Consider the following 14,235-nt stretch of genomic DNA (forward strand, 5'->3'; position numbering starts at 1 on the left):
GGTCACGGTGCCCCCCCCAGCAGGCGGCTCTAGGTGAGCGTGATGTAAGCCGAGGCCTTGTCCTTCAGCTGCCGCAAGCACAGGTAGCAGCTCCAGCTCCCTGGGGGGGGGAGAGAGCGTCAGCCTGGCCCCCCAGCCTCCCCCACCGGCCCCACCCCCGCCCGCAGCCCAGCTCACCTTCGGGGGGCTCTGCCATGGGGGGGCTCAGGCAGTACATGTGGTAGCCCCGGTCGCAGTCGTCACAGAACAGCAGCTGGTCCTGCCGGGGGGGCAGGAAAGGCAGGTCAGTGGGGAGCAGCGACACCAGCCTGTGGGGGGGCGGGGCAGAGGAGCTGAAGAGGGGGATGGATGGGAGCAGTGGGAGGGGGGATGCGGGGCTGAAAGGGGGGCAGGGAGTGGGGGGACAGGGGCGGTCAGGGCTGGCGGGTGCAGGGAGTGGGGGCTGGGAGGCTCACGTCGTTCTCCGAGGTACCACAGAGGCTGCAGGATTTGCACTCGATGCACTGCCAGCGGTAGGTGCGCACGGCTGCTGTCATGTTCACTGTGAACTGTAGACACGAGGGGTGACCTGCAGGGCGCAACAGAGCGGGGAGAGTCGGGGGGGGGTGATGGCCCAGAGCGAGCGATTCTCCCCCCCCCCCCCTCGCCGGGGTGGGGCCAGGCCAGGCTGAGACCCAGCAAACTCAGGGCACCAGCCAGGGGCGTCCCAGAGCAGGGCCCAGCCCCTCCTGCAGGGACAGCGCGACCGGACGCCCCGGCTCTGTCCCCCCCGGCCCCGGTGGCGTTACCCGAGCGCCCGCAGTCGGCGCAGGAGATGAGGTCCTCGGGGCAGCCGGTTTTCTTGGCCCCGCCCAGGCAGAAATCACAGTAGCCGTTGGGAATGACGGAGCCGTCCGGAGCTTTCTTAGCTGGAAAACAGCAAGGGGAGGTGGAGATGAAGGGGGTGCAGCAGCCCCCCCCCCCCGGCCCTGGGGTGCCCGACACGGCCTGGTTCCAACGGGGAAGCCCCGGGTTAAGCAACAAGCCTCCCACTGCTGCGAGCTTCCTCAGCACAGTGCCCTGGCAGCCTGACACCGCCCCCAGCCGCTGCGGGGATCCGGCTTTGTGCGTTTTGCTCCCCTCTCTGGCTGGGAAGAGCCAGCCCAGCCTTGGCCCCAGGGCCAGCCCCGGAAGGGTCCCAGCCGCGCACGACATGGGCAGCTCCAGGGGGGCGTCGGGGCGGGGGGCCGGGAGAGCCGCTCTGGCCAGGCCCCCAATCTGAGTTCTCCAAACCGCCCCCAGCAAATGGGATTTGGCTCCCTCGTGTCTGAGATCACAGCCCCCCCCACCCGCCCCACAGCCCCAGGGGGCGCTGGGCTGCAGGGAGCAGGGCGGAGGGTTCAGCAGGAGGTGGGGGGCACTGCGTGCCGGGGGCTTGGTGGGGGGCACTGGGGGCCAGGGGCGTTCTCCCCTGACTGGCCCCGATGCCCCAGTCACTTTCATCCTCTCCAGGTCATGTTCAAGGCCCCTCACTGGGGGGAGGGGCATGGGCTCTGCCCCCCCCCAGGGGTTTGGGGGTGTTACCTGTGTGTCTGCGCTGGTTCTCGGGGACCCAGTTCAGTTCTTTGTAAAACTCTGACAGGAACAGCACAAACCAGACAGAGAAGGAGGTTAAACCCAGCCCACCCCCGCCTCCCACCCAGCTCCCGGGGGCAGGTTAAACCCAGCTCCTGGGGGCAGGTTAAACCCAGCCCCACTCCCGGGGGCAGGCCGGGACCACCCCCCGCCAACAGCCGATGATTGGGGGGAGCCCCCCACCCCCACCCAGGCACCGCTGACAAGAGCGTGGGCCCTGGGGGGAGGGGCACTGTCTTATGAGCCCCCAGGGACCACCGAGGGGGGGCTGGGCATGGAGCACGGGGTAGACTGGGGCCAGGCTGGTTCCCCATCCCGCTGCCCCCCAGGGGGCTGGTCACCCCCAAACTACCCCCCACTGAATTATTAGAAACCAGCCCCCCCCCCCGACAGTGACCCGGCCGTGGGGCCCCGCAGGCCTCTCCCCCAACCCCCCGACAGTGACCCGGCCGTGGGGCCCCCGGGGCTCACGCTTGTGGTTGTTCTTGCGGTGCAGGGGCAGGGGGTGTCGCTCCGCGTTCTCCTCGCCCTCCTCCTCCGCCAGGTGGGTGTGGGTGTAGTGATAGCTGAGCCCTGGGCGGTTCTTGTAGCGCTTCCCGCAGACTGGGGGTGGGGGGGGCAGGGTCAGAGCCCCCAGAACCAGCCCCCCCACGGCCAATCCCCTGGGCTGGGAGCTGAGGGTGTGCGCCCTGCCTTCCGTCCCGGACGCCTGGGTCCCATCCGCCCCCTCCCTCCCCCCCACACAGCTGTGGGGCCCCCTAGTGCCCAGCACCCTGCCTTGCATCCCGGACACCTGGGTCCCATCCGCCCCCTCCCTCCCCCCCACACAGCTGTGGGGCCCCCTAGAGCCCAGCGCCCTGCCTTGCGTCCCGGACGCCTGGGTCCCATCCGCCCCTTCCCTCCCCCACACAGCTGTGGGGCCCACTAGTGCCCAGCGCCCTGCATTGCTGTCCCGGACGCCTGGGTCCCATCCGCCCCCTCCCTCCCCCCACACAGCTGTGGGGGCCCCTAGTGCCCAGCGCCCTGCATTGCTGTCCCGGACGCCTGGGTCCTATCCGCCCCCCAGAGCTGGGGGCTGTGGGGCCCCCTAGTGGTGAGTGCCCTGCATTGCCGTCCCGGACGCCTGGGTCCCATCCCCACACACTCACTGTCGCAGACGTAAGGCTTGTCACGGTCCTCCAGTGAGGTGGCGTCTTGCCTCTTCCGCATGCCCCCGATCCCGTAGGCCTGGGGGGCCGGGAATGGGGTGAGATGCAGCCGGACAGGCTCCCCGGCTCCCGCCCCAGGGCCAGCACAGAGCCAATGGGGTGGGGGCGCCCCGGGGGGGCCTGGGCTCCCACCATCTCCTCCTCTCCCATACACCCCCCACCCCTGCCCCCTTCTCTGCAGCTCCCCCATAGACCCCCTGCCCCCCAGCTCCCCCTCCCCCATAGACCCCCTGCCCCACCTTGCCCTTGGCCTTGTTCTTGCGTCGGGGGATGTCGTCCTCCAGGTCGTCGCCCTCCAGGTCGTGGGGGAACTCACCCGCCTGCTGCTTCTGCCACACATGGGGGGGGAGGGTGTCAGAGCCGGGGGGGGGGGAATCAGAGCCTTGGCTCCCCCCCCCCCACGGCACTGCCCCACCAGGGAGGCCCCCAGGGATGGGATGGGGGCAGGGACCAAACCTGAGGGGGGCTCGCCCCTGGGAGGGTTTGGGGGGCTGGGGGGGTCCTCACCTGACAGTCCAGCACCAGCTCCTCCTCCTTCAGCTCCGTTTTCTTGTCCCCGGTCTCGGCGCAGAGAAGAGCCTCCAGCACTGGCCCCTCTGGGAGCCCCCCCTCCTTCTTCAGGGGGGCCTCGCAGTCTGGGGGGGCGGCACGTTAGAGCGGCTGGGCCAGGCCCCCAAATACAGGCTCCCCGGCGCTCCGCCACCTTGGGAGAGACCCCGATAGCACCCCCCCACCCCGGCTCCGATCTCCCTCAGCGTTACCATGGAATCCAACTGAGCCCCCAACCCCAGCCCCTGCTGGGGGAGGGGGTAATCTGGGGGCCACAACAGGGAGGGGCTGAGAGCACCAGGATGAAACTCTTCCCCCCCCCCCGGTCCCTCATGGCCCCCCTATTCCCCCTCCTCCCGCTGCCCCTCCCCCAACCCCTGTACCCCCCCCCCCCCCCAGTTCCTTACCAATCTTGAACTCACAAGGCCTCAGACGTGGATCCTCCAGGATGTTCAGTCGCCGTTTCTTGCGCCAGCAGCGGGCCGGGTACGTGTAGATCTGCCCCGGGGCCAGGCCTAGGAGGGGGGAGGGGTATGTGACATGAGCCCCAAGATTCCCCCCCCAACCCCCAGTGTTCACAGCCCCACGGCTCGGCTGCAGGGGCTGCTGGCCAAGAAGGGGGAGCTGTGGGTCGGGAGTGAGGGGCACCGGCAGAGCTGGGGGGAGGGCAGGGCGGGGCTGGCAGGGACTGCGGGTCGGGAGTGGGGGGCACCAGCTGGGCGGGGTGGGGCAGGGCGGGGCTGGCAGGGCGGGGCTGGCAGGGACTGCGGGTCGGGAGTGGGGGGCACCAGCTGGGCGGGGTGGGGCAGGGCCAGGCTAGCAGGGGTTGCGGCTCGGGAGTGAGGGGCACCGGCAGGGCTGGGCTAGCAGGGGGCTGCGGGTCGGGAGTGGGGGGCACCGGCTGGGCGGGGTGGGGCAGGGCTGGGCTAGCAGGGGTTGCGGGTCGGGAGTGGGGGGCACCGGCTGGGCGGGGTGGGGCAGGGCTGGGCTAGCAGGGGTTGCGGGTCGGGAGTGAGGGGCACCGGCAGGGCTGGGCTAGCAGGGGGCTGCGGGTCGGGAGTGGGGGGCACCGGCTGGGCGGGGTGGGGCAGGGCTGGGCTAGCAGGGGTTGCGGGTCGGGAGTGGGGGGCACCGGCTGGGCGGGGTGGGGCAGGGCAGGGCTAGCAGGGGTTGCGGGTCGGGAGTGAGGGGCACCGGCAGGGCTGGGCTAGCAGGGGGCTGCGGGTCGGGAGTGGGGGGCACCGGCTGGGCGGGGTGGGGGAGGGCTGGGCTAGCAGGGGTTGTGGGTCGGGAGTGAGGGGCACCGGCAGGGCTGGGCTAGCAGGGGGCTGCGGGTCGGGAGTGGGGGGCACCGGCTGGGCGGGGTGGGGCAGGGCTGGGCTAGCAGGGGTTGCGGGTCGGGAGTGGGGGGCACCGGCAGAGCTCACCTGGCCCCCGGTGGGTCTTTTCCATCCAGATGTAGCAGTTGCTCTGGGCCACGCCGGTCTGCGAGTCGAGGAAGGGCAGGCGCATGCTGCGCTCGGCGCAGAGCCGCGCATTGTAGCTGCGACAGTGCTCGATGGCCTCGCGGTAGAACTCCTCCCCCAGGCTGGCGAGATGGGGTGGTTGGGGGGTTCAGGGGGGCTGGGGCCGGCCCAACCCCCCTCCCGACCGCCAGAGCCTCCCCCAACTCCCCGATGCTGCCCCCCACCCCTGAGCGTCTGCACCCCCCAAATCCCAGCATCTCCCCCGCGCCACAGGGCCGCACAAGCCCCTAACAAGACCAGATTCCCACCCCCACCCCCCCCCGCGTGGACCCAGACGTCCAGGGCAGCGAGTCCCAGGCAGGGTGGGGGGCACAGAAACCGGGACGAGGGTCACCCACACTCAGCCCCCCACCACCCCTGCTATGGCTAATGGGGAGGGAAGGACCCGGTGGGTCAGAACCGAGGGACCCCGAGCACAGGTCACCCCACCACCAGCCTTTCCCCTCCGCCAGCTCGGGGCAGCACCAGACACCAGTGCCGAGCAGGGGCTGCGGGTCGGGAGTGAGGGGCACCGGCTGGGCTGGGGGGGCGTTGCGGGGGGTTACTGGGTGGTACTTAATCTTGCTGCTCACATGCTCGAAGAATCCCTAAATAATCCCCCTCCCAGCCCCTCCCCTGTTCCAGCCCCCCCATCTCCCATCCGCACGAGGCCCATCGACGCCACCAGACCGACCCGGGCGCTGCCCATCCACACGCGGCCCATTGGCGCCACCAGCCCGACCCGGGCGCTGCCCATCCACACGCGGCCCATCGGCGCCACCAGCCCGACCCGGGCGCTGCCCATCGGCGCCACCGAGCCCGACCCGGGCGCTGGCCATCCACACGAGGCCCATCGGTGCCACCAGCCAGACCCGGGCGCTGCCCATCCACACGCGGCCCATCGGTGCCACCAGCCAGACCCGGGCGCTGCCCATCGGCGCCACCGAGCCGGACCCGGGCGCTGCCCATCCACACGCGGCCCATCGGCGCCACCGAGCCGGACCCGGGCGCTGCCCATCCACACGCGGCCCATCGGCGCCACCGAGCCGGACCCGGGCGCTGCCCATCCACACGCGGCCCATCGGCGCCACCGAGCCGGACCCGGGCGCTGCCCATCCACACGCGGCCCATCGACGCCACCAGCCCGACCCGGGCGCTGGCCATCCGCACGAGGCCCATCGACGCCACCAGCCCGACCCGGGCGCTGCCCATCCACACGCGGCCCATCGGTGCCACCAGCCAGACCCGGGCGCTGCCCAGCGGCACGCGGCCCATTGGCGCCACCAGCCCGACCCGGGCGCTGCCCATCCACACGCGGCCCATCGGCGCCACCAGCCCGACCCGGGCGCTGCCCATCCACACGCGGCCCATCGACGCCACCAGCCCGACCCGGGCGCTGGCCATCCGCACGAGGCCCATCGGTGCCACCAGCCAGACCCGGGCGCTGCCCATCCACACGCGGCCCATCGGTGCCACCAGCCAGACCCGGGCGCTGCCCATCGGCGCCACCGAGCCGGACCCGGGCGCTGCCCATCCACACGCGGCCCATCGGCGCCACCGAGCCGGACCCGGGCGCTGCCCATCCACACGCGGCCCATCGGCGCCACCGAGCCGGACCCGGGCGCTGCCCATCCACACGCGGCCCATCGGCGCCACCGAGCCGGACCCGGGCGCTGCCCATCCACACGCGGCCCATCGACGCCACCAGCCCGACCCGGGCGCTGGCCATCCGCACGAGGCCCATCGACGCCACCAGCCCGACCCGGGCGCTGCCCATCCACACGCGGCCCATCGGTGCCACCAGCCAGACCCGGGCGCTGCCCAGCGGCACGCGGCCCGTTGGCGCCACCAGCCCGACCCGGGCGCTGCCCATCCACACGCGGCCCATCGGCGCCACCAGCCCGACCCGGGCGCTGCCCATCCACACGCGGCCCATCGACGCCACCAGCCCGACCCGGGCGCTGGCCATCCGCACGAGGCCCATCGACGCCACCAGCCCGACCCGGGCGCTGCCCATCCACACGCGGCCCATCGGTGCCACCAGCCAGACGTGGGCACTGCCCATCCACACGCGGCCCATCGACGCCACCAGCCCGACCCGGGCGCTGCCCATCGACGCCACCAGCCCGACCCGGGCGCTGCCCATCGGCGCCACCGAGCCGGACCCGGGCGCTGCCCGTCCGTCCGACCCTCTGTCTGTCCATCCACCTACACAGGAGGATCCGTGTCCTGCCCATCTCCCCCTCACCCCCCGTCGCAGCCCGAACCGTCGCCCGGTCTCCGGCGATGCCCCCGGACAGAGCCCAGGACGGCGGCAGGCGAAGGGTCCAAACCCCGGGCACAGACGCTCCAGGTCGGGTAGTGATTGCTGGGGTGACCAGGCTGGGGGGGCCCGGCGGGACAGGCTGGGGAGGAGTTTGAGGGGGGCGGGTGGCCAGGCCGGGGGGTCCGACTGAGGGGGGTCGTGCCGGGGGTCCCGTGTGCAGCTGTGGGGGGGAGGGGGAGCCAGGCTGCGGGGGGGGGCAGGCCAGGGGTCCGGCTGCGGGGGGGGGTCCGGCGGCGGGGGGGGCAGGTCGGGGGGGGTCCCGGATCCGGCTGCGGGGGGGCGCGGGGGGGAGGGGGAGCCAGGCTGCCGGGGGGGCCAGGCCGGGGGTCCGGCTGCGGGGGGGTCCCCGGGCCCGGCTCGGACTCACCCCCGCAGCGGCTCCTGCAGCGCCGATCCCATCCCGCGCTGGCCCCGGACTCCGGCCGGTTTCATTCATTCCCCAGCCGGGGGGAGCCCATCGCGCCCCCCCCCCGCGCCCCGGTGCACGCTGGGAGATGCAGCCCCCCCACCCCCACCCCCCGCGCCCCCCTGGCTGCGGCCCTGCCCCGGGGCCCGTCCCGGGCTGCGCGAGGCGGCGCTGGGCCGGGGAGGGGGGCGCAGGGGGGTCGCACGGGGGGTCACAGCTGGAAGGGGGCAGGGACTACAGCTCCCAGCATGCCTCGCGTTTGACAGCTGGCAGGCCCGCCTCCCGAGGGGCCGGATTGGCTGGGCCTGGGGAAGGGGGTGTCAGTCAGTGAGGGAGGGGCCTGGGGGGCTCAGTGAAGGTGCCAAAGGGAAGGGGGCGGAACCGGAGGCACAGCCCCCCTCTGCCCCCCTTTGCATCCCGTCCAAGTCCCCACTCAGTGCCAGGAGGTTGGAGGGTATCAGGGGAGATGGGGGTTGTGAGTGGAGCCCCCTCCCTGCACCCACCCTGCAACTGCAGCCCCCCAGGATCAGGGCGGGGGTCTGCTGGGGGGATGGTGCCAGAGGGGTGGGGGTCCCAGGTTACACTGGGGGGCCAGGCTGATCCAGGCAAGACGCTTTCCCCACTGACCACCCCCCAGCTCAGAGGAGGGGGCAGGGTCCCCCAGGTCCAGGACAGGCCCCACCTCTGACCTCCCCACCTCCTTGTAGCATCTGGAGTCTCCAGCAGTGAGGGGGGGGGGGGGAAGAAGCCTCCTTCACTGGATGGCATGAGGTCGGGGGGACAGCAGTCTTGGCTCCCAGCCCCCCTCCCCCCTCTCTAACCACTAGAGCCCACTCCCCTTCTAGAGCTGGGGAGAGAACCCAGGAGTCCTGGCTCCCATCCCCCCCTGCTCTAACCACTAGACCCCACTCCCCTCACAGAGCCGGGAAGAGAACCCAGGAGTCTGCTCCCTGTGTGACGTTGGGCACTTTGTCTTGGGCCTCCGTTTTCCATCTGTAACATGGAGATAATGATCCTGCCCTTTTCTGTTCAAGCTGCGAGCTCTGGGCACAGGGACCGTCTCACTGTCAGGCCAGCGCCCGGCGCGACGGGGCCCTGATCTCGGCCGGGGTCTGAGCGGCGCCCGGCGCGACGGGGCCCTGATCTCGGTCGGGGTCTGAGCGGCGCCCGGCGCGACGGGACCCTGATCTCGGCCGGGGTCTGGGCGGCGCCCGGCGCGACGGGGCCCTGATCTCGGCCGGGGTCTGGGCGGCGCCCGGCCCGACGGGGCCCTGATCTCGATCGGGGTCTGAGCGGCGCCCGGCGCGACGGGGCCCTGATCTCGGCCGGGGTCTGAGCGGCGCCCGGCGCGACGGGGCCCTGATCTCGGCCGGGGTCTGGGCGGCGCCCGGCCCGACGGGGCCCTGATCTCGGCCGGGGTCTGGGCGGCGCCCGGCGCGACGGGGCCCTGATCTCGGTTGGGGTCTGAGCGGCGCCAGGCGCGACGGGGCCCTGATCTCGGCCGGGGTCTGAGCGGCGCCCGGCGCGACGGGGCCCTGATCTCGGCCGGGGTCTGGGCGGCGCCCGGCGCGACGGGGCCCTGATCTCGGCCGGGGTCTGGGCGGCGCCTGGCGCGACGGGGCCCTGATCTCGGCCGGGGTCTGGGCGGCGCCCGGCGCAACGGGGGACGGGGCCCTGATCTCGGCCGGGGTCTGGGCGGCGCCCGGCGCGACGGGGGACGGGGCCCTGATCTCGGCCGGGGTCTGGGCGGCGCCCGGCGCGACGGGGCCCTGATCTCGGCCGGGGTCTGGGCGGCGCCCGGCGCGACGGGGCCCTGATCTCGGCCGGGGTCTGGGCGGCGCCCGGCGCGACGGGGCCCTGATCTCGGCCGGGGTCTGGGCGGCGCCCGGCGCGACGGGGCCCTGATCTCGGCCGGGGTCTGGGCGGCGCCCGGCGTGACGGGGCCCTGATCTCGGCCGGGGTCTGGGCGGCGCCCGGCGCGACGGGGCCCTGATCTCGGCCGGGGTCTGAGCGGCGCCCGGCGCGACGGGGCCCTGATCTCGGCCGGGGTCTGAGCGGCGCCCGGCGCGACGGGGCCCTGATCTCGGCCGGGGTCTGAGCGGCGCCCGGCGCGACGGGGCCCTGATCTCGGCCGGGGTCTGAGCGGCGCCCGGCGCGACGGGGCCCTGATCTCGGCCGGGGTCTGGGCGGCGCCCGGCGCGACGGGGCCCTGATCTCGGCCGGGGTCTGAGCGGCGCCCGGCGTGACGGGGCCCTGATCTCGGCCGGGGTCTGGGCGGCGCCTGGGACAGGGGACCCCCAACGCAGGATAATCTCCCGTCTCCTTTGAGCCTGGGGCCGCTGGGAAGCCGGAGCCGGGGCGGGCACCTCCCTGCCTGGTGCAGATGCCCCAGGTCCAGCTGCCTGGGCCCGGGGACCCCCCGCCCCCCCCAGGAGCCCGGGGGGGCGGGGCTGGGGAAGATGGAGGCGGCTGCGCGGGGATAATGAGATGCTAATGAGGCCCCTGCTGTCTGCGTGATTAGGCACCTGAGCAGCTGCCATTCGCTCGCTCGCGAGGGGTTAACCCTTCGGCTCCCGGCTCCCCCCCGCGGGGCGAGGTTACATCAGGGGCTGGAACCCAGGAGTCCTGGCCCCCAGCCCCCTGCTCTAACCACTAGGAACCCCGCCCCCAGCTGGGGATAGAACCCAGGAGTCCTGGCCCCCAGCCCCCTGCTCTAACCACTAGGAACCCCGCCCCCAGCTGGGGATAGAACCCAGGAGTCCTGGCCCCCAGCCCCCTGCTCTAACCACTAGGAACCCCGCCCCCAGCTGGGGATAGAACCCAGGAGTCCTGGCCCCCAGCCCCCTGCTCTAACCACTAGGAACCCCGCCCCCAGCTGGGGATAGAACCCAGGAGTCCTGGCCCCCAGCCCCCTGCTCTAACCACTAGGAACCCCGCCCCCAGCTGGGGATTGAACCCAGGAGTCCTGGCCCCCAGCCCCCTGCTCTAACCACTAGGAACCCCGCCCCCAGCTGGGGATAGAACCCAGGAGTCCTGGCCCCCAGCCCCCTGCTCTAACCACTAGGAACCCCGCCCCCAGCTGGGGATTGAACCCAGGAGTCCTGGCCCCCAGCCCCCTGCTCTAACCACTAGGAACCCCGCCCCCAGCTGGGGATTGAACCCAGGAGTCCTGGCCCCCAGCCCCCTGCTCTAACCACTAGGAACCCCGCCCCCAGCTGGGGATTGAACCCAGGAGTCCTGGCCCCCAGCCCCCTGCTCTAACCACTAGGAACCCCACCCCCAGCTGGGGATTGAACCCAGGAGTCCTGGCCCCCAGCCCCCTGCTCTAACCACTAGGAACCCCGCCCCCAGCTGGGGATAGAACCCAGGAGTCCTGGCCCCCAGCCCCCTGCTCTAACCACTAGACCACCTCCACCACCACCCAGGAGTCCTGGCTAACCAGTTTTACCCTGGCCCTGGGATGGGGGTTTAATGTTAGAGGATGGGGGGACGGGCAGTCCGGACTCCTGGGTTCTAGCCCCACCTCTGCTACAGACCTTTAGCAAGTCCCTACCTCACTGTGCCTCAGTTTCCCCCGACCCAGGAGCCGAGTGCCCTTAAACACGTCACTGGGGTGCTTAGGACAGAGCCATCTCAGGCCAAGCGGGGAGGGACTGGGACTGCCCCCCTCAGCCCCCCAAATGCCTCCTCCCGTGAGAGCAGCAGTGACCCCCCCCCCCCCCCCCGCATTGCCAATCAGCCAGGTCAGCCAGGCCCGGGCCAAACCCACTGCCCCTCTCCTGAGCGGGCGGAAGGACAGAGGCGGCGGTGATAGGTGTGTCTGGGGATGGACAGACGCGGGGGGGGGGGGTTGTGCAGGGCGGGAGGGATGGAAATGTGGGGGGGGGGGGGCTGGCGAAGGACCCAGGGAGCCGGAGGGGGCGGGGACTGGCTGGAGACGGACACACAGAAGGATGTGGGGATGGATGAGTGGGGCACGCCGGGGGGGCGGGGAGTGGGACTGGCTCTGGCCCAGGCCTCTGACCCCAAAGGAACTTTGTCTCCCTCGCACCGCGAGAGCCGCCCCCGCTGTCTGGGCCGGGGGCTCGGCCCCGCCCCCTGCCCACCGGCCTGAATCCGGCTCCAGCGGTGACACCCCCGCCCCCCGCCGCACAATGGAATTTGCAGCCCCCAGAACTAACCCAGCCCCCCCGGCGCCCCCCCGGCGCAAGCGAGCCCCGAGGCTCCGCGCGCCCCCCGGGACGGGATCCAAACGGGGGGGGGGCAGCAGGAGGGGCTGGGCTGGGGGTGGGGTTATTGGGGGGCATCAGCTGCACAATAGAGGCGCCCCCCGCTCCGCTCCCCCTGGCCTGGCCCGGCTCGGCTCGGCCCGGCCCGGCCCGGCCCGGTACTCACGACTTGAGCGGGTTGTGCACCGCCGCGGCCATCCCCGCAGCCCGGCTCCCCGCTCGGTTCGGCGGAGCTCGGTACAATTTCATTCATTCTCCGGGGCTGATGTGGGGCAGGGGCAGCCAATCAGGGGCCCTCCCAAAACTCCAGGTGCATCCTGGGAAATGTAGTCCAGCCTGCAGCCCCTCACCCCCAGGTGAGGCAGGCAGGGCCCGTGCGCCCCCCCGCCCCGGGAGGAGGCAATTACACCCCCCGGGGGCTTCACTGAGGGGGGGGGGGGTCCCCAGAGCACCGGCTGGGGGTGACTCGTGACAGGGCAGGGAGCACAGGTGGGGGGTCATGGCAGATTGGGGGGGTGAGCTCAGGGGGGTCACATGCCAGACAGGCAGCATCTAGACTGATGCTCCAGCCCAAAGCACAGACACGGATCAGGACCCCGTCGCGCCGGGCGCCGCCCAGACCCCAACCAAGATCAGGGCCCTGTCGCGCCAGGTGCCGCCCGGACCCCAACTGAGATCAGGGCCCCTTCGGGCCGGGCGCCGCCCGGACCCCAACCGAGATCAGGGCCCCTTCGGGCCGGGCGCCGCCCGGACCCCAACCGAGATCAGGGCCCCGTCGCGCCGGGCGCCGCCCGGACCCCGGCCAAGATCAGGGCCCCGTCGCGCCGGGCGCCGCCCAGACCCCAACCAAGATCAGGGCCCTGTCGCGCCAGGTGCCGCCCGGACCCCAACCGAGATCAGGGCCCCTTCGGGCCGGGCGCCGCCCGGACCCCAACCGAGATCAGGGCCCCATCGCGCCGGGCGCCGCCCGGACCCCGGCCGAGATCAGGGCCCCGTCACCTGGGTCCCAGCCAATGTCCAGCCCCCCGACACCAAACCCCCTTCCCTTGCTGGATGAAAGGGACTTGTCCCAAGACCTCCCCTGCTGCAGGCTCTGCCAGGGCTGGAACGCCCCGGTCACAGCTGAACAGGATCCCAGCACCGGCACATGCCCAGCACGCTGGGGTCACCTGCTGGCCCTTTCCATGTGCCCAAAGACACAGCTTGAAACAGAACCCAGGTGTCCTGGCTCCCAGCCCCCCCTGCTCTAACCACCAGCCCCCACTCCCCTCGCAGCACCGGGGAGAAAACCCAGGAGTCCTGGCTCCCAGCCCCCCCATCTCTAACCACCAGTCCCCACCCCCGTCCCAGAGCCGGGGAGAGAACCCAGGAGTCCTGGCGCCCAGTCCCTTGCCCCGGCCTCTAGCTGACAGGTGCTATACCAGCGCCAGCTGTTGTGACTGGAGCAACGTCCCGGCCCGGTGGGGCCCAGGCTGGTGCGTGGGGGTTTCTCCTGCCAGCCATGGCCCTGCTGGGGGGTTCGCTTGGGGCATCCCAGGAGTTGGAAATTCTCCTTTGCTGCAGCTGCTTTCCCCAGGCGGGCGCGGCTCAGCTGCCAGGGGAGGGCAGGGTCTGCAGGCAGCCCACCCGAGCGCCCCCAGCTCCACCCGCATGGCCCTGGCCTTCCTCAAGCCCCCCGCTGCCCTTCAGGGGCATTCGGAGACGAGCTGCCAGACCCCCACGCCCGGCGTGACACAGGAGCCCAGCCAGCAAACGGGAGCCCTGCCTCTGCCAGGGCACCAGACTCGCTGGCGCCCCATTGGGATTACAGCAGTGCCCAGCCGGGGTTAGGGGCCCCGTCGCGCCGGGCGCTGCCCAGACCCCAGCCGAGACCAGGGCCCCGTCGCGCCGGGCGCTGCCCAGACCCCAGCCGAGATCAGGGCCCCGTCGCGCCAGGCGCTGCCCAGACCCCAACCGAGACCAGGGCCCCGTCGCGCCGGGCGCTGCCCAGACCCCAACCGAGATCAGGGCCCCGTCGCGCCGGGCGCTGCCCAAACCCCAACCGAGATCAGGGCCCCGTCGCGCCGGGCGCTGCCCAAACCCCAACCGAGATCAGGGCCCCGTCGGGCCGGGCGCTGCCCAGACCCCGGCCGAGACCAGGGCCCCGTCGCGCTGGGTGCTGCCCAGACCCCAGCCGAGATTGGGGTCCCGTCGCGCCGGGCGCTGCCCAGACCCCAACCAAGATCAGGGCCCCGTCGCGCCAGGCGCTGCCCAGACCCCAGCCGAGATCAGGGCCCCGTCGCACCGGGCGCTGCCCAGACCCCAGCCGAGATCAGGGCCCCGTCGCGCTGGGTGCTGCCCAGACCCCAACCAAGATCGGGGCCCCGTCAGGCCGGGCGCTGCCCAGACCCCGGCCGAG

At 72.7% G+C, this 14,235-nt stretch overlaps 1 protein-coding gene across 4 annotated transcripts; it reads right to left on the reverse strand.

Annotated features, from left to right (window-relative positions):
- Positions 1 to 29: 29 nt before the first annotated feature.
- Positions 30 to 12,086, reverse strand: DPF1 (double PHD fingers 1). 4 transcript variants are annotated; one of them, XM_065420740.1, is made up of 12 exons: positions 12,004 to 12,086; positions 4,799 to 4,959; positions 3,779 to 3,886; positions 3,330 to 3,457; positions 3,062 to 3,151; positions 2,763 to 2,841; positions 2,086 to 2,217; positions 1,564 to 1,614; positions 789 to 908; positions 456 to 568; positions 178 to 259; positions 30 to 100 (listed from the first exon to the last, which is right to left on the reverse strand). In XM_065420740.1, exons 1-12 carry the CDS (start codon positions 12,084 to 12,086, stop codon positions 30 to 32), a joined length of 1,218 nt encoding a protein of 405 aa, XP_065276812.1. The 4 variants fall into 4 exon arrangements, with proteins under 4 accessions (XP_065276812.1, XP_065276814.1, XP_065276813.1 ...); XM_065420742.1 differs by having other exon boundaries at positions 12,007 to 12,035; XM_065420741.1 differs by having other exon boundaries at positions 178 to 263; positions 433 to 568; positions 12,007 to 12,035.
- Between the last annotated feature and the right edge of the window lie 2,149 nt (positions 12,087 to 14,235).

The sequence above is a fragment of the Emys orbicularis genome, chromosome 21 (genome assembly GCF_028017835.1).
Source record: "Emys orbicularis isolate rEmyOrb1 chromosome 21, rEmyOrb1.hap1, whole genome shotgun sequence".
Taxonomy (NCBI): Eukaryota; Metazoa; Chordata; order Testudines; family Emydidae; genus Emys; species Emys orbicularis.

Excerpts from the sequence above, each read along its gene's own strand:
- DPF1 (XM_065420740.1), bottom strand. The coding sequence starts at position 12,086 with ATGAAATTGTACCGAGCTCCGCCGAACCGAGCGGGGAGCCGGGCTGCG. Across the intron at positions 3,458-3,778 it reads GCCTTGTGAGTTCAAGATTG|ACTGCGAGGCCCCCCTGAAG; the intron begins GTAAGGAACTGG and ends CCGCCCCCCCAG. Across the intron at positions 101-177 it reads CATGGCAGAGCCCCCCGAAG|GGAGCTGGAGCTGCTACCTG; the intron begins GTGAGCTGGGCT and ends TCCCCCCCCCAG.